This window comes from Rhizophagus irregularis, chromosome 16, assembly GCF_026210795.1.
Source record: "Rhizophagus irregularis chromosome 16, complete sequence".
Lineage (NCBI taxonomy): Eukaryota > Fungi > Glomeromycota > Glomeromycetes > Glomerales > Glomeraceae > Rhizophagus > Rhizophagus irregularis.
This window is the reverse complement of record NC_089444.1, coordinates 2128956-2151486: the sequence shown is the minus strand read 5'-3', so window position 1 is coordinate 2151486 and position 22531 is coordinate 2128956. Positions and strand designations below refer to the sequence as shown.

The 22531-nt window shown below is 28.1% G+C and overlaps 6 protein-coding genes across 6 annotated transcripts; 3 read left to right on the top strand and 3 right to left on the bottom strand.

The window, feature by feature from the left end:
• Window positions 1–2201: 2201 nt before the first annotated feature.
• OCT59_008242 (uncharacterized protein) lies at window positions 2202–3137 on the top strand (the record flags this gene model as incomplete). Its single annotated transcript, XM_066142328.1, has 2 exons — window positions 2202–2889; window positions 3109–3137. The coding sequence occupies 2 exons, from the start codon at window positions 2202–2204 to the stop codon at window positions 3135–3137; spliced, it is 717 nt and encodes a 238-aa protein (XP_065999219.1).
• Window positions 3138–12314: 9177 nt separating this feature from the next.
• Window positions 12315–14318, top strand: OCT59_008241 (uncharacterized protein). Its single transcript, XM_025321193.2, has 4 exons — window positions 12315–13014; window positions 13091–13285; window positions 13378–13590; window positions 13668–14318. The coding sequence occupies exons 1-3, from the start codon at window positions 12810–12812 to the stop codon at window positions 13539–13541; spliced, it is 564 nt and encodes a 187-aa protein (XP_025169544.1). The 5' UTR covers window positions 12315–12809; the 3' UTR covers window positions 13542–13590; window positions 13668–14318.
• Window positions 14319–15461: 1143 nt separating this feature from the next.
• Window positions 15462–18354, bottom strand: OCT59_008240 (uncharacterized protein; the record flags this gene model as incomplete). The annotated part of the gene is made up of 9 exons (XM_025321192.2): window positions 18049–18354; window positions 17720–17827; window positions 17566–17637; window positions 17400–17486; window positions 17170–17321; window positions 16922–17103; window positions 16689–16826; window positions 16462–16622; window positions 15462–15638 (listed from the first exon to the last, which is right to left on the bottom strand). The coding sequence occupies exons 1-9, from the start codon at window positions 18334–18336 to the stop codon at window positions 15462–15464; spliced, it is 1365 nt and encodes a 454-aa protein (XP_025169543.1). The 5' UTR covers window positions 18337–18354.
• Window positions 18355–18470: 116 nt separating this feature from the next.
• On the top strand, window positions 18471–19491 carry OCT59_008239 (uncharacterized protein). Its single transcript, XM_025332629.2, has 3 exons — window positions 18471–18864; window positions 18929–18985; window positions 19057–19491. Exons 1-3 carry the CDS (start codon window positions 18618–18620, stop codon window positions 19161–19163), a joined length of 411 nt encoding a protein of 136 aa, XP_025169542.1. The 5' UTR covers window positions 18471–18617; the 3' UTR covers window positions 19164–19491.
• Window positions 19492–19512: 21 nt separating this feature from the next.
• Window positions 19513–21000, bottom strand: OCT59_008238 (uncharacterized protein; the record flags this gene model as incomplete). The annotated part of the gene is made up of 6 exons (XM_066142327.1): window positions 19513–19693; window positions 19764–20177; window positions 20284–20482; window positions 20569–20645; window positions 20726–20777; window positions 20856–21000. The coding sequence occupies 6 exons, from the start codon at window positions 20998–21000 to the stop codon at window positions 19513–19515; spliced, it is 1068 nt and encodes a 355-aa protein (XP_065999218.1).
• A 350-nt stretch (window positions 21001–21350) lies between these two features.
• OCT59_008237 (uncharacterized protein) lies at window positions 21351–22514 on the bottom strand. Its single transcript, XM_025321190.2, has 6 exons — window positions 22395–22514; window positions 22246–22327; window positions 22086–22163; window positions 21799–21894; window positions 21637–21725; window positions 21351–21562 (listed from the first exon to the last, which is right to left on the bottom strand). The coding sequence occupies exons 1-5, from the start codon at window positions 22477–22479 to the stop codon at window positions 21650–21652; spliced, it is 417 nt and encodes a 138-aa protein (XP_025169540.1). The 5' UTR covers window positions 22480–22514; the 3' UTR covers window positions 21351–21562; window positions 21637–21649.
• Between the last annotated feature and the right edge of the window lie 17 nt (window positions 22515–22531).

The window sequence follows — 22531 nt, the reverse complement described above, 5'->3', positions numbered from 1 at the left end:
AATTTAAATTAAATAAATCTGACCAATAAAATTACAGGATTAAGTATTACATAATGTAAAAAATTTGGCTGCTTAAAAATTTTTTTGTTGGGACTAAATTGTATACATTGTATTAGAATTCCGCTTACTTATAAGATAGGTCACTGGAAACCCAAGGTAAAATTATAATTAAGAATTTTTGAAGATCTTACTATATATAGATAAATTACACCTAAAAAAGGAAATATTACACTAAGTTGTTATGATTTTTTTCCTTTTTAGATCAATTAACCAATAGAATCACTAGTAAAATTACTAGTAAATTTGAAATTTTTTTCAAAGACCTTTATTAGAAATAGGCGGAGTTCTATTGTATTAATTTTATTCATTTAGTCTTTGAACTTTATATTGGATTATTAAATATATTACTAAAAAAATTACTAGTAAAAAGGTAATTTTAATTAAAATACTTATATAAGCCTTTATAATAAAAAGAGATGAAATTATTAGAAAAAATCAGATTTATGTTTATATGTCAAATATAATTTTAGATTTAAATAAGTTTAGATTTGGCATTAATTCATTTTTTATTTTTCCTTTTCTTAGCAATTTCATTTTTTTTTACTGCAAAAATATATATAAGTGCCGCTCATTATAATTACATCTTGATAAACTGACATATGGTTATAACGACAAAATTATTAAAAATAAATTTTACTATATTTAAATTTGCTTGTTATAATGACATTATTATAAATATTAATATATAATGACTGTGACACAAAATTTTGATAAACTAATTTTATAAAGTTATAATCTAGTTTGATATAATGACATCATAAATATAATGACAGTCATTATATAAATAATTATACTTGTATATTGCAATTTCTAATAATAAACTGTATTGCAAATTTCAATTATAAAAAATTCAATATATAATGACACATTATATTATTTTATAAATACAGTCAACTCTCTTTATAGTCACACATTTGGGACAGTCCATATTTGGTGATTATGAGCAAACAGTCTTATGACTTTATCTTTTATTATTAAATATATTTGGTGATTATAAAGAGATGTGACTATATAAAAAATTTCTTATATTTGTATATCATAATTCCGGCCAAAAATTAACATAATTTTAACCAGAATTATACTTAAAACTTTATTGTATCGTAACTTCGCCAATATTAATCGTAGAGAGATGATCTTACCGCCATTCGATTCGTCTTGATGAGACGGTTCTAATGGTATAAAATATGTCGAGATCCAATCACTAGATTAATTTCCGAAATTAAAAAAATATTAATGGTTTTTGTGTAATAACTCTGTCAATATTGATTCTAGAAAGACGATCTTACCGCCATTCAATTCGTCTTGATGAGACGAATCTAATGGTATAAGATACATCGAATTCCAATCACTAGATCAATTTCCGAAATTAAAAAATATTAAATGGTTTTTAAGTAATAACTCCGTCAATATTGATCACAGAGAGATGAGCTTACCACCATTCGATTCGTCTCGATGAGGCGATTCCAACGAGCTATAAATCGTCTTTTTACAATCACTAGGTACCGAGAAATCTAGCAAAATGTTAAATGGCGCAGTAAACGTAAATCAAGAAATATTATAATGCCGATGTTTAACATTTTGTTGAATAACTCGTCAGCCAGTGATCGGAAAAGAATAAAACTAAAAAACTAAAAACTCTCTCCCGTTGCCCTCACGACAATTTTTACATAAAAATAAAATAATTTTTTTCAAAGTTTTTTTATTAATTTTTCTTTTATTTTTATCCTTCCTCTGGCCTATGGCCTCTTCTCATGACTTCTCAACTTTGAGTTGGGATGAAGTTCTTTCTAAACTTCGCGAAGTTGAGGACCTCTGCGCTAAGTGCGCCCTTAAACAAGAAACTCTTTTTGCTCGTTACAACTCTCTTCCTGACAAAAACGCCTTTTACACTTGCGCTTGGACTCTCTTTCGTCTACTGCGGATTCAAAAAAGGATTTCGCTATCCCCCCTGTTGACGATCATCCATCACATGATGATCCAATGAATGACGATCTACCTCCTCTTCCATTAGCTATTTGGGCTTCTAAACACGAGGCGATCCTAATATCATCTTAGATTTATGTACCCCTTCTACACGATGCACCAATCGTTTACGCCCTTCACGGCGTACTCCTAAATTTCTTTGTAAACGCGTATCCTCTATGATTTCCCCTGCATCCTTTAAGCGCGCACAGAAAATTAAAACTAAATTGTCTTTTGCGCGTTTGGTTTTATCCCCTTCTACAATACGTTTATTGGTTCCACCTTTATCACGTCCTTCCGAGCCTAAGAATTCTTTTCGAAATAATTTTCCGGATTCCTCTCTTATTACTCCCCAAATTTCAGCTTTAGTAGATACCGCTGATTATGACAATATCGTTCCTCCTTTAGCTTCTCCGGTCCTTTCTTTAAATAGTATTCCTGCGGAAATTTTTCCTGCGACTTCTGCTTCAGCCCTCCCTCATGATCACACACAGTGTTCACCTTACACTTTCACAATACGTACCATCCTGGATGGACGGATACGTCCTGCTCGAAATGTTGGCTCTAACCGTTTATATTCTATTCGACGAGGCAACTGTTACTTCCTTTTGGACCCCACTCCTGATTCGGATAATTGTTATTCGATTCATACCAATTCTCCTCTTCTTTCAACTACTGATCCCTTTCAATTTACATCTGATCGTCCTTCTCCTAACTTAAAATTTATTTTATCAAAATTTTTAACCTTTTTCTTTTACCGACAAAACCGTATTTCCTCTCATGCTCGACGTAAATATTTTAATAGATTACGCCAGCTTTTATTAACACAACGTGTTACCTCTCTTGCTCATTGGTCATCTTCTCATCGTAATAATAGACGTACTCGTACCTTTATTCAATTTCGATACCAACAATCTTGCTTTTACCTTGGCCTTTATTTTGGTTGTCCGTTTTGCAAGACTCCTGCTGCCTATGTTATGTCTCAATTTCGTCATGCTTGTCATATTCACGACAAAAAACTTGTTCACACTCCTCCCCTCCTTCTTCCCCTCCTTTCAGTTTACCTTGTAACCGTGTGTCTAAAAGACATGCTGATGGTTTTTATAAAGACGTAACTTCCCGACGCCTAGGAATTTCCTACCGCAAATCTTATGCTTTTCACCATGTTCTTGAGGACGACAATGGTTCACTTTCTGCACGAACTCTTATCTCATATTCTGCTCACCAATCCATCTCCTACCCTACGAAGAAACAACTTGCCCGTCAAGTACGCCATAAAGACCTTTTATCAGACCGGAGTAAATTTTCACGACATGTTGTTCACCCCGATCTTCTTGACTCTTCTATGTGGATGGCTACTAAGGATCCTGCTATAGTCATTCCTCCTACCTCCTATAATTTGACTATGTCTACTACTGATTACTCCATTGTTCAGAATATACGTAATCTTGTATCCTCGCGTCCTGATGTTTCCTTCTGTTTGAAAGAACGTTCACATCAATCTTCAGTTGCGTTCGTTTCTTCTAAGTTTACGGGTTCTATCCAAAAAGTGATTTTGAATCCCTCTTCTGTAGTTGCAAGTCATTTTATTACTAACAAACCCACCTCTGGTCCTTTTGTTGGTCCAAACTGCCCTGTTATTGATTATCAAGATTTCAAAACTCTTGGCTTTAGTCGTTCCATTATTGATATGGTCCGAAGGATACTCTCGAATAGTGCTTCCATTTATGTACCTTCTCACAATTTCCTCTGGTTATTAATTTCCAAGCACAATACTTCTTCGGTATCAAAGAAGTATCTTCGCGATGCCATCCAATCTGTTATCACTAAATCGGCCTCCTCTTCAACATTTTCACAATTTTGGAACAGTGATACACGGTTTTCTTTCAAACTAGGTCGTGTTAAACCTTGTGATATCTTATCATTATTGGATGTTTGTGCACCTTGGTTTGATTCACATCCTTACCCTGCTCCTTCTGATTTTCGATCACAGTGGGTTTTACCCGCTGATTTTGTTCATCCTACTTTCTTAATGCGCTAATTGCGCTAGTTCCCTTTTAATTAATTACTTTCTTTTACTTTCTTTTAATTATCTTCCCTTTTTCACTTCTTTCATGCTTATTTTAAGCTTTCCTATTTCCCTTCTCTTTATGAATACAAATTTTATCATTCTGTATCGGAAATTTATATACAGCGCTTTAGCGATTGATGAATTTACTTTATTGAATTACAAATTTTTACAACATTTTATGTCAGCCAGAATTTACACATAAAACTTCGGTTAAAGATTAATTCGACTAGCTTGCTAGTGATTTTTGAATCAACACTTTCCTCTCTCTATTATATACAAGATTATTTCTCCCCTTCTTAATGACTTCCAAGTCGAATTATATGGTGAAATTTGGCTGTGTCGGAATGTTCTTTTCCATGCTTGGGAGGAGTCGCAGGGTATCTCGGCTGCTTCCAAATTACGTGGCCCATCTACAATTTCTTCTCCTAATACTACTTCTCCACAACAACACAACTCTTCTTTGGCGTCAGTCTCTCAGGATTCCTGGATTTCTTGGATATCCTCTTCTATAATTCGGGGTGGATCTTGGATCTCGCACTTGGATTTTCTGCGCCGCTTAACAGTTCAACCTCTTAGGATTTCTTTCTGGTAACGGACTGGATTTTTGGATGTTGGATAGTTGACTCACACTGGCCTTCGGGTAAAGTTGGGGTATGCGATTCTGTAATAGTTCAGTTTTTCTTTGCTTTAATTTTATTTTAGTTTAGATTTCTTTACTTGTATGAGTCGTGAAGCTACTCTTTTTATTTTTTATTAGTTTATTTTCTTATTTTTGTAATATTGTTCGATTATTTTTCGAAGTCCAAAGTATAAATAAAAGATAAAGTCATAAGACTGTTTGCACAGGAAAAGAATAAAACTTTTCTGGTAACGGACTGGATTTTTTGGATGTTGTATAGTTGACTCACACTGGCTTTCGGGTAAAGTTGGGGTATGCGATTCTGTAATAGTTTAGTTTTTCTTCGCTTTAATTTTATTTTAGTTTAGATTTCTTTACTTGTATGAGTCGTGAAGCTACTCTTTTTATTTTTTATTAGTTTATTTTCTTATTTTTGTAATATTGTTCGATTATGTTTTCGAAATTTTAAATATAAATAAAAGATAAAGTCAAAAGACTGTTTGCACAGGAAAAGAATAAAACTAGGGTTGGTCACCCTATCTCGGTGGTTAGTCACTGAGACCCTCATTAAGCCTGAGTATGGTGAGGTCACAGGTTCGATTCCCATGACCACGGAAATAAAAAGAATTTTACTGCGAACGATACAACCAATAGCGTGAAGGTACAGGGATTAGTGTAGTTGGACTGCATCATGGGTGAATTAGTGTGTACGGTTAGGCCGCACATTTCAACTAAGGGTCATGGTGTCCTTCTAACGTTCCCTATGAGGCCATTGGCATGTGCGCAGTCCTGTCCTTAAGGTCACTACCAACTATACCTTGGGGGGACTTCCTGTCCGGGTGGTCACTCCATAATACCACTTGGGGTCAGTAATGGCTAGATGGTCGTCCTAGATGGTAAAGCTGAGGGTGCAATGTCTTAGTGGTAGTTAGACCTTCTGTTAGGTCTTGCGGCCAACCAAGGTGTTCGTCGCACGAACAGGTAGCATAGTTATAGGGTTCGATTCCCTACTCTTGGGTGGGCCCCTGTTGGTGATCCTGGTGGTTGATACCCACCATAAGGGGTGATCCTGGACAGATGCCTGCTACTTCCTGTCCGAGTGGTCGGCTACAAAGTATACCACTTGGGGTAAACAACTGTACTATCGGTGCTTAGGTAATCGCGGGCTGTAGTGGCGCTTTGAGTGAGGCTTAGTACTTAAAATGGTGGTATGGAAGGGTGCTTAGATGGTTGATGTTACCTGTCGAAAGTCCTCCATGAAAGTAGATGCTCTCTAAAGGTCGTAAAATAAATTGAGTATCAGTATCGTACAATGGATATAGGATGAGTAGGCGGCGTGTCTGCTTCAGATCAGCCTAAAATGGCCCGATGGGGGATGTCTTCAAAGTGGTGCTGTTACGAGGAATTAAGTGCTCGGTATAATGGTTGCCCAGTGAAGATGATAGGACGCAGACCCGAGATTAGTCGCCAAGAGCGATGGGTGGTCACGGCCGTAAACGATAGCGAAAGGAAAAGAATAAAACGACGGGTTGGTCGCCTATCTTGGTGGTTAGTCGCGAAGACCTCATTAAGCCTGAGTATGGTGAGGTCGCAGGTTCGATTCCCATGACTACGGAAATAAAAAGAATTTTACTGCGGACGTTACAACCAATAGCGTGAAGGTATAGGGATTAGTGTAGTTGGACTGCATCATGGTGAATTAGTGTGTACGGTTAGGCCGCACATTTTAACTAAGGGTCATGGTGTCCTTCTAACGTTCCCTATGAGGCCATTGGCATGTGCGCAGTCCTGTCTTGAGGTCACTACTATACCTGGGGGACTTCTTGTTCAGGTGGTCACTCCACGATACCACTTAGTAATAGTAATGGTTAGATGGTCGTCCTGATGGTAAAGCTGGAGGCAGTAACGTCTAGCGGTAGTTTGACCTTCTGTTAGGTCTTAGACCAACCAAGGTGTTCGTGCACAGAACATAGGCATGGTTAAGGTTCAATTCCCCACTTCTGGGGTCCCGGTTGGGCGATCCCGGTGGCTGATACCCACCATAAGGGGTGATCCCGGACAGAAGCCTGCTACTTTCTGTCCGAGTGCTGGTCACTACAAAGTATACCACTTGGGGTAAACAACTGTACTATCGGTGCTAGGGGTAATCGCAGGCTGTAGTGGCCTGAAAGTGGCAGGCTTCGTACTTAAAATGATGGTATGGAAGGCAGACTAGATGGTTGATGTTACCTGTCGAAAGTCTTCCATGAAAGTAGATGCTCTCTAAAGGTCGTTAAATAAATTGAGTATCAGTATCATGCAATGGGTATAGGATGAGTAGGCGGCGTGTATCTAGCTTCAGATCAGCCTATAATAGCCCGATGGGGGATGTCTTCTATAGTGGTGCTGTTACCTGAGGAATTAAGTACTCGGTATAATGGTTGCCCATTGAAGATGATAAGACACAGACCCGAGATTAGTCTCTAAGTGGCAATGGGTGGTCTGGCCGTAAACACTAGCGAAAGGAAAGAATAAAACTACCACCATTCGATTTGTGCTCAGTGAGACGATTTTAACAAGCTATGATACATCTTTGTACGATTATTAGATGCCAAGTTATTTAATATATTCTTTATATAACTGCGATTATAAACGGTTCTTTTTAATATAAGATTTTTGAGGATAGGTGTGATAGTGACTATAGATAGATTGTGACTATATAGGATAGATTTTAATAATAAAGTGTTTTGAACATTCAACTGGTGTGACTATATAGTAGAATGTGACTATAACGGGAGTGACTATAGAGGGAGTTGACTGTATGTCATTATAAAAAAAAAAGCTTGTTATAATGACATCTTGTTATAATGACAAAAATCTCTGATCCCGGACGTATCATTATAACGAGCGGCACTTGTATTTAATTTTTAGAATTTTAATTATAAAAAAAAAATGAAATATATAATATTATCAAAGAGAAAAGAAATACTTGGATCTTAGATTATAAAAAAAAATTTTAAATTATATTATTTTTTTAAAAATAATTATGTTTATTAAAGGGAAATTCTTTTCCTTAATATTTATTAATTAGAATTTAGAAGTTAAAATTAGGATTAGATTAGAGATTAGATTTATTTATTATAATATATCATATTCCTATTATATTTTTTATTTTGTTAATTAATTTGGAAATTTGAAAATGGTTTATTATTAAAATCCTATTTGTCACTTCTTATTTGTCATGTTAGGAATTTGTCTTTTAGTTAAAATTAAAAATTTTCTATTTTTTTTATCATATATTTTTAAAAAATAATATTTATAATTAATTTATTTTTATTATATTTATATTTACAGATTTTTTATTTATTTATATCTTTTTTTAAATATATAAATTATACAATATAAAATATTATTTTTCAAAAAAAAAATTTCTAAAATTAAAAAAATTTTGAATTTATAGTATAATTATTAGAATATTAATAATTAAAATAAAAAAAAAATAATATAAAATAATATTAATTAATTTATTTTTACTTTTTTTAATACTTTTATACTGATTTTTTAAAATTTGTAAATAATTAGCTGAATTTATAAATAATTAGGAATCTTCATTTATTTATTTTTCAGCCTTATTATATAAATATAAATAGTCAGAAAATTACTAATTTTATTTTAAAATCGTTAAGTTTAAAATAGTTAATATTTAATATCCATTTATTTCATAAGAAGGAAATATTAGGATTTTTTTCCTATTATTTCCAACTTTTTATGAAATAAATAATAATTATTATTATAATATTGCAAAAATATAATTGTAAATTTTAAATTATAAATTTCTTTTTTATATTTCTTATTTTTAATATACTTCAAGAGTAATTTTTAATAATAGTTTAAAATATAAAATATTATTAACCAAAGTATTTATTATAATTAAGAAAGAAAATAATAATAATAATAATAAATTACTATTTATATGAATTAATAAATATTTAAATAAACTAATTTACTTATTACTCAATTATTATTATTAACTATTATAAGTTATTATAAAATATTAATTTTTTTTTATTATATGTTTTAGAATAGTAAAGTATAATTTAAGATCTTTTAGGGATTCTGAACTGCTTCGAAGTTCGAAGTAGTTCGATGATAAGAATTAAGGCATGATCTATTTTCACATTTATAAAATCATTATGATACTATAAAAGAAGTTCCCATATTAGTATACGAAGAAGTCATCTAAATTTAGATGTTACAAAATCGGCGATATCTGAAAAAAGGAAAGTTGATTTCAAAAACAATAGGTGATAATGAGGTAAAAGTTTTTCATGATTAAAACTATGGTGTGAATTTTTTTTAAATATTTTTAAATTTTTTAATAATTTGTTTATCCTTCCTCATAATATCATAATATCAACGTAAACTTAACTAATATAGAAAATATTACGATTTAGTGAAACAAGAAGTTATTTTTCAACAATAACAACAATAAAAAGAATTATTTTAAAAATGGTTTTCATAAAAGTAATTTTTTCCCCAATATTTTATAGTATAGGAATAAAACTGAACCTTAAAAAAAATAATTACACAATCTTGTGAAAATATATAAAAATTTTTTTTTTTAAGAATATTCGAAATCGCGCGAAAAAAAAAACCAGGTATTATATAATTTTTAAGATTTAAACCCATTGAAAAAGATAAAGTTAGATTAGCGATAACCACTTTATTTGTACTTATTGATACAGAAAGATTGTGCTAATGTCGATATGTCGATATTATTATTACTATTAATAATTGATAACAATATTAGCCAATAAACAAATACAAATATTAGCCAATGAAAGTTAATACGAAACATAATTATATTTCCTTTTTATGATTTCTTTGGGAATTAAGGTTTTTCTTACATGTAATGAATCGAAAATAAGGCATAACGAAAAAAATTCTTTATAACAAAATTTCCACAAAAAGTAATGAAAGAGGAAAAAATAATAACAAAGATATTTTGTTAATTGACATTTAACTACTTATACATGTACATTACAAACTTGTAAGAAATCGGAGTTTTTTTTTTAATTTTCGGTTATTACTTTTGTTAGTTGAATTTAGTTAGTTAAAATCAAAATCATTGGATCATTAAAAAAGTTTATCCGATTGAATATACAATAATAAATATACGGAACATTTAATGTATAATTTTGGAAATTTTCTGTAACACAATCTTATGTGTCAATTGAGTGTCCATGTAGCATCGTGGCATTTATAGCTAAGCAAATCATGACTTTTAATGGAAATTTACAGATAAAAATATATTGGTTCTAAAATGAAACTACTGAAACTGAAAATCAGAAGGCTTGTACAATAAAGATAATGTGGCTTTCAAGTTTGAAATAAACGAAAAAAAAAAAGAGAGAAAAATACAGGTTTCATTTCAAGAATAATTATTAAATTAGGAAAATCAGGGTTCCATGAAATCATTGAATCACGATCTTGTAAAACAATAAAGTTCGGAATATCATGAAATATAAATATTATTAATATTAATAATTATTTTAATAATTGCGGTATTTACCTGATTTTTTTGCTTGATATTCTTTAATTTACCATATTAATGGTTTCATTCATTTATTCAAAATTGTAAAATAGCGCGTTTTTTTTTTTTAAAGTAACAATTAGATTGATAAGGATCGTTAATCTGGCGTCTGGCGTTTCTTTTACCAAATTTAACAGCCTTTTCGTTGTTTCGTTTCAAAGTATCCTTTTTTAATTCTTTAAGATACAAACAACACAGTAATAACACGAGATTGTAAATTATCAAAGTTAAGGGAAATTCTACACAAAAAAAAATCATTTCGAAATATTTTTTTTTCTATTGAATAAATAAATAAATGTAACATATAAGGTACTCCTGACAGCTGTTGTTGATATTACGGACCAATCATTATTTATTTATTTTTAGTATCATGTGAATAATATTAGATATTAGGTCACAGAAATACAATTATCTCTTGAAATTTGAATGTTAGTAAACGTGGCAATACAGTAAAAAATCATTTTTATTTGAAAAAGAAATGGTTTAATCTTTTAAAAGAAAAATCATTAAGCCTCATCACGCATAAAAATCAAATTTTGTATAATCATAATAATATATATATATAATATATATATATATGACATAATAAATAAATAAATGCTGTGCATATATATATATATTATTTATAATGTAAAAGATATATATATATAATACAATAATACATGTACATATATATATATATACGTTATATACTCAGTATATATTATATTATATAAATAGATATATTTAAAGTTTATTAAGTTCATGTCTTTCTTATTCGGTATTGTACGTAGTAATTTCTACTTTTTTTCTTTCCCCAACGCCCCAACAAAAAAAAAACTAATACATATGAATATGAAATAAAAGAAATTTTTTTAACTTGATTTGTTTTACCTGGGAGTTCATAATTTCATATATTTATTTATTACAACAATAGAAAACATATAAGCAAACGAGGAAAGATAACCAAACGGAAAATTTTCAATTAGCCAATGAATACTTATTAACGCATCGCATTAATTATTTTCTCAAAGCAGATATTTTTTTTTACTTCCGAAAGTGCAAAGTCAAGGCGAACGTACATTACATTTAATTGATTAGATTATTAGATTACTTTACAGTACATAAATTACATAAATTACATAAATTGCTCATATCGTGTAATTCGTTAGGTGCATTTTGGCGTAATGTTAACCAAAGAAGAAAAGTCTTTCTTAACAAAAAATGATGGGCTGATTGATGTTCTTGTTTAGGAAACATTCTATAACTTTCCTTACATTTTCTCCTTTCTCCTTATCTCTTGGTTTTACATCGATTTCTTAACGAACAGATTTAATTATATTACTTATTCAAATAAGATAAACAATTACAAGAAAGATAACAAAGTATATGTATTTAAATCAATTGTACTATTGTCTTTTTAATGCAAAATTTAATTAATACTAATTGTTTTAAAATCGATTCTTCTTTATTCATTAAAAATTCCCTTTTTATTTAAGAAAAAAAAAAATTTTTTTTTATATACCGGTAGTTAATATAAATGTTTGTTTATACACGTCCTACAAATTTAAAGAAAAAAAAAAATACGCGGCAGTGACCTAAATAATTTCCCGTTTATGGGTTTTGTAATAGTATAAATTTTTTTTATAATTTCGCAATTTCGTAATTTTTTTTTTTTTTGCAACTCTTGATATACCCGAAAATTACTTCACTATCGGTGATACTACTAACCAAGTATAAAAATAGTTTTTTTTTTATATTACGGTCAAAGTCAATCAAGTTAACCGAACTTTACTGATCAATCAAAGATAAGTTGAAATGTAGTGGTTTGTTTGACAAAGTTTTGGCAATCACCCCGCCCCATTTTTTTTCTTATTCATTTATATCATATATATATATATAAATAAATAATATACCAATTAGAGTTTAATGTATTTTTTACCCCCCGTAATTATTAAATTACGCACATTTTTATTATATGTTTATTTATAATAATAAAATAACCTGATTTTATAAATAAAAGGGTAAGTAAGAAATTTACCCGTTTGTGCATTTTTCAACGATTGTCTTTTTTTTCGCTTTTTTTTTCGTTTTTTTTTATATATATACACGTCGTCTATTCTATTATTTTATTTTTTTTTATTCATTTTTATAGCATTCTTTAATTTTTTTTTTACTCTTTTACGGATAACTACTCTTTGTAAATAAATAAATAGACCCGTGAAAGAATAATCACATATTATATTTTTATCATATATTATTATTCCCTTTTTGTATTTTATATTTAATAAGATAAAAAAGTGTACTAAAAAAGATATTTTCGCTCTTGTTCTAACAAAAACTTTTATAATCTCTTTGGTTCCATCTTCTCGTGTAAATAGAAAATCACAAAGTTTCTTTTTACTTCTTTCTTTCTTGTTTTTTTTTACAAACTAATTCTTTCACAGTATATACTGGATTATATATTATTCAAAAAATTTCAAAAAAATTTCAAAAAAATTTAAATAAATTTATAAAATTTTTATATTAGTCCCACGTTAAGAATTATGGCAAATCCAATTGAAACCATAGTTCAAGCTTACGTTGCTGCTGTTACTTCTCAACCAAATAATGAACGACGAGATATTGTTGATATTTCCGCTTCTCAATTAGAATCTTCATCGTCATCGAACGTCAATAATATTGTTCAACCAACAATACAATCATATTCTAATCGGAGCTTTTTCCGAAGAGCTTGGGATAAAGTAGAAAGTAAGTGAATTACGCGAATCATTATCAATCTCACGTGATTCATCTCATTAACTTTGTCTTGTTTTTTTTTTAAAAGGTATATTCGTTCAAAAAGATACAAATTTACCCACTTATTATAATAATTATGAGAGGGAAGATGATGAGGATGATGATACAACGGATGAATTTGTTCATCCTAATCCATATCAACAACCTCTCACTTGTAACGCTTTGTTTAGACCACCTGTACATAAACGAAGATTATCTCAACACTCGGAGGAATTAATCAGTGGTACGCATTTGAAAAATATTCTCTTTTTACTTAAAAAAAATATATTATATTATTCGTACTTATCTTTTTTATCATCTTTGAATTAAATACAGCTGGACCATCCGATTATAGCCCGAGATCATCATCAGAATGGCCTACCCGGCAAACATATGAAGATTGGCAACGCGATCAAGGTGAACTTGACATTGAAGAACTCAAAGTTAAAGATTTAATTGCTGGTTGGGCTATGGGTGAAGGTCGTCCATGGTTCGATTAAATCTGTATTGGTGAGAATATACGAATTGATGGATATAATAATTAAATTGGTAAGTTAACGCGTAATATTATTGAATCCTTTTTGATATATCAGGAATTTTAATTAACCGCAAAAAATTCTTTTTAGATTTGATAACCGAACTTGTAGAAATTATATTATTATTTACGGATTAAAGTCGATTCATTGTTTATTCAATCGCGTATTATTCCACCACATTATATTAGTATATAACATAATAAGTATAATAAACATTTTAATGTAGTAATATTTCGTATATATGGCCTTTGTGTAATTATTTTTTGCATCAACATATATCTTATATTATAAATACCACCTTTTTTCCCCTTTTTATTCATTTAACTATATATTTTTTTTCCACTAAAAACAATCTAATACGCATTTCTTATTTCATTTTCTATATAATATATACAAAAATAAAAAAAAATATTTTTAGTCAGTAAATGGTAGAAGCCAATAGAGGCAAATAGTTCTTTTAGTAATAATAATTTTCCTTTTGTACCATCTTCCCTTATATCTCTCGCCCTTTTTTTTTAGACATATAAATTTTGTACAGATTTTATTATTATATACAATTTATTTTAATTTAGTGGTCCTATATTTAAGGGTAATTAGAATGAGATTAGTAAAGACGCGTCTAAAACGTCTTAAAGTATGATAACGTAAAATATCCAATTTTTATAGTTCCCTCCCAAGTATGTTAAAAGAATGGTACAATTAAATATGAGTTATTATTTAAAAAAATAATTAGTATTCATTACGCAAAGTGTTCTTTAATATTTTAATGCGATCAAAAGAAAGTAATGAAAAAGCCTCTCTCTCCATTTTTTTTTTTTAAATTTTTCCATTTTTTTCCTTTTTCATTTTTCATTTTTCCTTTTTATTCAAAAATTTTTAAAAAAAAAAAAAATTTCCTTTTTTTTCTTCTCCTTTTTCCTTTTATATTTTTATTATTTCAATTATACTGTGATAAGTTAGATCAAGAAAGAATTATAGGTAAGTATTCCCCGTTTTTTTTTTACATTTTCCATTTCATTTTACATTTCCCTTTTTTTTTTTAAGTTTCCTTTTTTTTTTTTGAAATTTCCTTTTTTTTGAAGTTTTCCTTTTTTGGGTCTATTTGTTTTTTTTTAAGAATGCTATATCATCAAATCATTCCTTTATTAGTTCTTTTTATCAATTCGATTCTTTTTTTTAAAGTTTTTTTTTTTCTGTGGCTCTCTAAAAAAAGAAAAGAAAGAAAAAAAAATATTTAATAATTTATACTTTCGCGCTCATTCGAAAGAAAGAAAAAAAAAGTTCCGAGAAAAAGAAAAAAAAAAATTTTATTATAATATATATTTTATTCAAGATTCCAAATAAAATAACAACAATAAAAAAAAAAAAGAATTGAATTTTTCATCCAAATATTAAATATTTAAACCAAACAACAGTCATATATTCATTGATACATAAAAAAAAAATACTGTACATTATTTGAAAAAAAACCTTTTTATACATATACAGTATATAATATATACATATATATATATACACATTATATTACATTATATACATTAAAAATGGTATATCGTACAATTATTATAATACTATAATAATACTATAATAATAGAATGATTATTTATTAAATATATAATAGAGTAAAAAAAATATACTTGAAAGAAAACCATTTTTTTTTTTATTTATTTATGTAAACAAAACTTGATATAGAAATTTTTCGGATTCTTTTTTTTTTTCCTTTTTTTTATTATTCAAAAGTACTTTTTTTTTGTGTTACTTTGAATTATTTGAGTTACTTTTGAATTATTGAATTATTTGAATTAGTTTGAATGGTTTTTGAGTTATTGTGAATGAATAGTAAATAATTCTAATAATACAAATAATTCTAATTATTCAAATTATTCAAATTTTAACAAAACATAAACAAGCATTAGTTCCACCAAATCCAAAAGAATTAGTTAACGCAGCTTTGATACCATTCCCACCAACTTTTTGAGCTTTCAATGGTACATAATTAAAATTATATGAATCTTTTAAATCATCTAATGAATGTAAATTTAATGTTGGTGGAAGAATATCCTAAAAAAAAGATGTGATGTGCGTGATTGATAACAGATTAATGGATTGATTGGAATTTGAATTGGGTTAGGTTAGGTAGATCGTTGATAGGTAAAAAAATTAGTTAGGTTAGGAAATGTGGTTTATATGTGAAATTTTTTTGGGGTATGAGAAAAATAAAAATGAAAAAAATGAGGTTAATAACTTTGATAATTTTTCTTAATTGCTTATCTAAAAATTTTTCACATTATCTTTTTTTTTCTTTTTCTCTGAAAGAGGAATTTTTCCGTAATCATGAATTTTTTTTAAAGTTTTTTTTACCAAAATTTCCCATGTAAATAATTTTTTTTTCCCAAGTAAATAAATAATAAATAAAAGAAAAGAACGTTCTAATTAAAAATTCTAAATTTTTTTTTTTTTGGAAAAAAAAGCGAATTCTTTAAAAAATAATAAAGTTTCTCTTATCTAGATAAAGGAATTTGCCGAATCGGATTTGAAGAAGAAAAGAATATACTGGGGTTGATCTTAATAATTTTAATAACCACAAAATATCACAACTATTACAAAACAGAATTATATAATATGATCATACCCCTAGCACAAGAAAATCCTTCCTTAATAAAGTAAAAAGTCCACTATCATGTTTAACGTGTTTAACCCCACAAAATTTCGTGAATCAAACTCAAATATCATCATAATGAGAAAATTTCATTATTAAACAATATATTTAACCTCACATTGTCACATTGTCATATTGTTTCACAACTTAATTATAAATTTACTTTTGAATTTTCATTATTGATAATCCGATAAATTCGATAAATTAAAAAAGAAAATTACTTACATTATAAATTGCTAAAATTGTAAAGATCGCTTCAACTGCTCCTGCCGCTCCTAATAAATGTCCTATTGATCCTTTAGTTGAAGATATCGCAAGTTTCTTATTATTATCAATATCACTTTGTTGAAATATTGATTTAATTGCTCGATTTTCGGCGATATCACCTAAATTATTTCGAATGAATTAATTACACAAGCAATATTAATTTCTGATAAAAATCAATTAATTACCTAGTTGAGTTGAAGTTGCATGTGCATTAATATAATCAATATTTTTTGGTGATAATTTAGCTTGTGATAATGCTCTACGCATTGCTAATTCAGCTCCAATACCATTCTCGGGAGGAGCTGTTATATGATGAGCATCCCCTTGTATAAAAAATTAGTTATATATTAATGAAAGAGAAAAACGTCATTCGCAATAATATCGATATATCGTTAAAAACTATTATAAATAATTGTACCGGATAAACCATATCCACTTAGTTCCGCATAAATTTTTGCTCCTCGATTAATTGCATGATTATATTCTTCAAGTACTACCATTCCAGCCCCTTCGCCTACAACAAATCCATCGCGATCTTTATCAAATGGTCTTGATGCTTTTTCGGGTTGGTCATTAAACTTTGTCGCCAAAGATTTTGCTCTAATATATCATATTAAAATGAATACATAAAAATTGATCTTCATTGAATCACTTTTCATTACGCACTTTGCAAATCCTGACATAGCTAATGGTAAAACACATGCTTCTGATCCTCCTGCAACCATGACATCAGCATCCCCGAATTGTATAAATCTACTTGCATCTCCTATTGAATGAGCTCCTGTTGTACAAGCTGTTGACACTGCGTGGTTTGGCCCCTTCGAAATGAATTTTTTTTCATATTAAAAATATTAAGGATATTCGACTTAAAAATGAATTTGATTTAAAAGACTCACACGAAATCCATATTTCATGGTTAAATGTCCTGCTGCCATGTTTATTAATATCCTTGGTACAAACATTGGACTAACTTTTCTTGATCCCTTTTTTATAGAACAATAACATCATCAATAATTAAAAGGAATTAAACCCGTTTAAAAAAAAAATGTGTGTGTAAATTACGTGAGCATTATACTTCATAGTATTTGATACAACATCTTCAAGACTTCCAATTCCTGATCCGATACAAACTCCCTATTTAGTAAATAATAATTTTAAGTAAATAATTATTTTTTTTGCAGTCGAATATAATATAACTTTTTTGATTACACATTACAGTTCTATCTTTTTCAGAATCGGCTGTAGGTTTCCATTCTGCATCATTCAATGCTTGTTTTGCTGCGCAAATGGCATAATGCGAAAATAATGCCATTCTACTTTCGTCCTAACAGATAAAAAATGAGAATATTTCAAATAGTAAAAAAAATAGTAAATCAATAAAATAAATCAATAATAAGAGTAAATGAATGAATGAATTCCTTTAATTAAATTTTCATTATATATATAAAATAAAAAAAAAATATTGTTCTTTGGAAAATATAATATTTTCGAATTTATTTTTTTTTATTTATTATTTATTAAAAATTGGGGTTTTCTGATAATTACCCCACGATCCAACCATTCATTCGTATCAAACCCACCGTCCTCGTATTTACCAGGTTTAATTACACCAGCTATAGTTGAAGGTAACTCATTAAATACTCCTTTCTCTCTTTCATAATATGGTAAATATGTTGAATTATTTTTATAAGGTTCATTATTTGGTGGTTGACTTGATTTTAAAGATATTATTCCACTTTCACTATTTATCAATTTTTTCCAGGAAGCTCTCACTCCTGTCGCCAATGGTGTTACTAAGCCTAAACCTGTTACTGCTACTCTACGCGAAAACATAATTTAAAAATAACAAAAATGACGAAAAAATCGAAACTACAAAAGATGGATAAAAAGATGATCTACAATCTACATGATCTACAATACGTGCGGCTGATCATTATCATTAAGAAACTTGTTCGAATTCTAAATATGCATAAAAAATTTTTGCTTTTCATTCTCTTTTGTAAAGATAATTTTTAAATAAAAATTAACGCGTCATTTATCCTCATCATTTATTAATTACATTATTTTGTACTTCCATCTCGTGTAAAACGCGTCTAAATCAACCATAAAAGAAAATGACCAACAACCAAAACCCATTTTACGTTTCACAACAACAACCACCACCATTTATTCACCAACGACAACAGCGACAAATACCTGTTAATGTACCTTCAGCAAAACAAGTTTTACTTACACAAAAAGTTCAAGAAAAACAACAAGAATATGATAATTTGTTAATTCTTAAAAAATCTTCACAAGATTTATCAGACTACTTTGATCAATTGTCTGATAATATTGAAGAATTAAATAAGGGTTGTGAGGGTAAATTGTAGAATTATTGAGAGAATATTTATTTGATCTTTTAATCAATTATTATTTTTTATAGCTGTTGCTACAGTACTACGTAATTGGCAAACCGTTTTTAGGACTGTATTATTGCAAGGTATATATGAAATTCATTGTTTCAATTTTTTACGTGTAATATTTATATTAAAAATTCTTTCAATTTCATAGAAGAAAAAAAAGAAACGGAAGAAACGCCAAAACCTGGTGTATCAGAACATCAAATACCTGTTGTTGTACGTATTCCCATGAAATCTGCCGATGCTGATAGTAAATAAAGTGACATTTTTCAACAAATTTTATACAATATTGAAGTATCCATACATCAATTAATTTCTAAATATGTATGGCAAAGTTACCAAAAGGTTAATATTGGTATTTAAATTTCATAAGCGGCCGTGAGAAAGCAAGATAAAATTAATTATGAAATTTAATAAGTTTAAAATCATTGACTGAACATATTGCATATTGTGCATAACAAGAAATTTATGTCAAATCACAATTTAATTATAATAGTTTGATATCTTGTTTAAAATCCAGTGGTTTTTACAATAACTTGTACGTCAATTTTAATAAATTTTTGCATTTACAAATATATCACATTAATTTATTACATTTTATTTTAAATTAACAATCAATTGACAAGTCATCAATTTTATGTTGTAGCAATCCTTTAAATACTTTGAAATGGTGATTGAGTGAATTATGAGTGTGAATTTTATAACAAGAACCTAATCCACCTGACACTTTATTTGAATGACCATAAAATACTCGACCAATTCTTGAATGTACAAGTGCCATTGAACACCTAATAAAAAAAAATATTAATTAAATTAATTTTTAGAAATAATCTTAAAAATATATGATAAGTAACTTACATTATACATGGTTCATGAGTAATAAATATATCAAAACCTTTACATAGGTATGTAGTTTTACTTTCATTATTATTTTGTTGATAAGAAAAACTTTCACTATTAATATTTATTACTACATCAACTGGTTGTTTTTTTTGTTTTTGAATAATTTCAATTTTGTTTGATTTTTCTAAATAATTTGATTTTTCCAAAGAAGCTACATTATTTATACAGTTAAGTATAGCATGACTAAGTGGATGTTTTGTTGAATTGCGAGTATCAAAAGATTCTGATAATATAACATTATTTTTTGGATCAATCATTATACATCCAATCGGTATTTCTCCCTTTAATTTTGCTTGAATAGATAATTTAATAGCTCTTTCCATATATTGTTCTATATTTTCTATTTCTTTTAAAGTGAATTTTAATTCTCTATACTCAATTAAAATAAATGAATTAATTATCTTAAGTAAATATTAATGTTGATTTTACATAATAAAATTATTATATTTACTGCTGCAAAATATTTAAACTTTACCTTTTCGGATCTTCAATAAAATTGATTGGCCATAATTTTCTCCATTCGTCAAATTGAGTACGTGTAATAGCAGGATATTTACAAACTTGTTGAATACGAGGTTTAAGTATTGAATTAAGATTATGATTTTTTATTAATGCTATTAAATCTGTAAAAGTAATTGATTCAACTGAACATATTAATACTGTTAATGTAAATCCTATAATCAAAAAAAATTTAAAAATTTATTAACAAAGATAAATAATTATAATATTGTATGTATATATTTTTTAAAATTTTATTTACCTTTATCATGAGAAGTTTTCTTAATTCTTTTAACATGATCCAAAATTCCTTCTCGAGGACAATATTTTTTTATAAATCTTTAAAAAATTTATATATTTATAAATTAATATTAAGTTAATTATAATTTATTATATTATATAAATCTTTTATAATTTACTTTATAATTGGTCCAGTTTCTTCTGGTTTCACATCACTAACATAAACATCAACTACAATTTTTAAAATATCATGATTAATATTATATCAAATTAAAAATACATATTTATATATATTACAATTTACTATACCTGTTTCTAAACTTCTACTTTCTTCATCTGATGATACATATTTAAATGGTAAAGTTTGATCCATAATATATTTACGACTGGTATAAAAATAAGCACAATTGTTAGAATTACCTAATGAATGATTATTAAAATTTAAAAGTTTCATACCTGCCTAATTATGTTATAAGATCATTTTGCTTTGTGATTCACTTTTTTTTTTTTTTGATAATGAAAAATGATTCACATTATAAAATAATTAAAAGCGAATTTTATAAGTAAAATATTTATTTTTACTTATATGCATGGGTTAGTAGTGGTCAATTCAGAATATTAATTGAGTTGTATAATTTTATTCCTCACCTATTAGAAAATTATTACAGTCCAAATACGTAAGAAAGAGAAAGAAAGAATTTGCTTTGTCAATAGTATTTATAGTATATATGAAAATTTTATACACGTGACTTGTACGATGAAAATCGTTTTTTTTTGTAGTTTAAAATAATCACGTAATTCTATACGTATCCCGTTAAAGGAAATTTTTATTTCGTATAAAAAAATTCTAGGTTTTAAACATCTACGTTAAGGGTATATGATAACTATTACGGGAAGGTGCCATGATTTTTAGTTATTGTCTTGGCGCAAGACACGCAGTATCGAACTTTATATATTAAATATATGTAAAAAATAGAAAACTTCAAAATATCGTATTTATTAAGATGATTTACTCTCTAGAATAGATGAGGGTTAAAGTAATTAATATTGACTAGAAGAATCAAGTTACAGTGTCCACCGAGAAAATTACCTTAAGTCATCTTTTAACTTTGATATTTTTTCAATGCTGAAATGTCATCAAGCATGGCACGAATTTCCTCATCACTTCTTTTGGCTAAACTGTGGATTTATAAAATCTGCATATAAATATCGTGATCGTATAAAATATTATCTTTAAATCATTTTATGTTACCTTGGTATTAGTGATTTTGCCTCATCTATTTCTTCACAAACTAGATTTGCCAACTGTGCTAATTCATACTTATGTAGCTTGTGTCTCATTAAAGTTCTGTAGTTCGAACAATAATTACGTAAATAATTGATATCGTACTTTAAATAAAAAAATGGATCAAAATCTTTTTACCTTTAATTAAAATTCATTGAAATATAAATAATGTGAAATTTTATTTAGTGATTCTAAAACTTTTAAAAATTTTTAAAAAACTAGTTAATAAAAAATTTGTACGTTATTTTACTTACTTTCGAAGTTCACGAACTGATTCATCATTATGAAATCTTGTAAACGTATTTACTAATTCCTCGGTTTTTTTGTACACGCTGATAATTTTAATTAAAGGAAGATAATGTATATTATATAATATATTGTAAATCAAACATGAATCATAAATTTATAACTAACGTATTATTCTTTTGAGAATCTGGTATTTTTTCTAACAAAAGTGCTACTTCAGAAATAAATAGAAACTCTTCATCCTCAAAATCTGTCGAATAATTAAAAACTTAATATAATAAAATTTTAATTGCATTACAAAGAAAGATCTAACAAACCTTCGCCAAATTTTAATTTTGCGGCATCCTCTTCTTCTTGAGGAGCTTTACGCGAACGATGAATAATTGGAGCATGGTGAGACATACTGAAAAGTTAAATTAGGTAGAAAAGATTTTGACTATTATTAATGATCGAC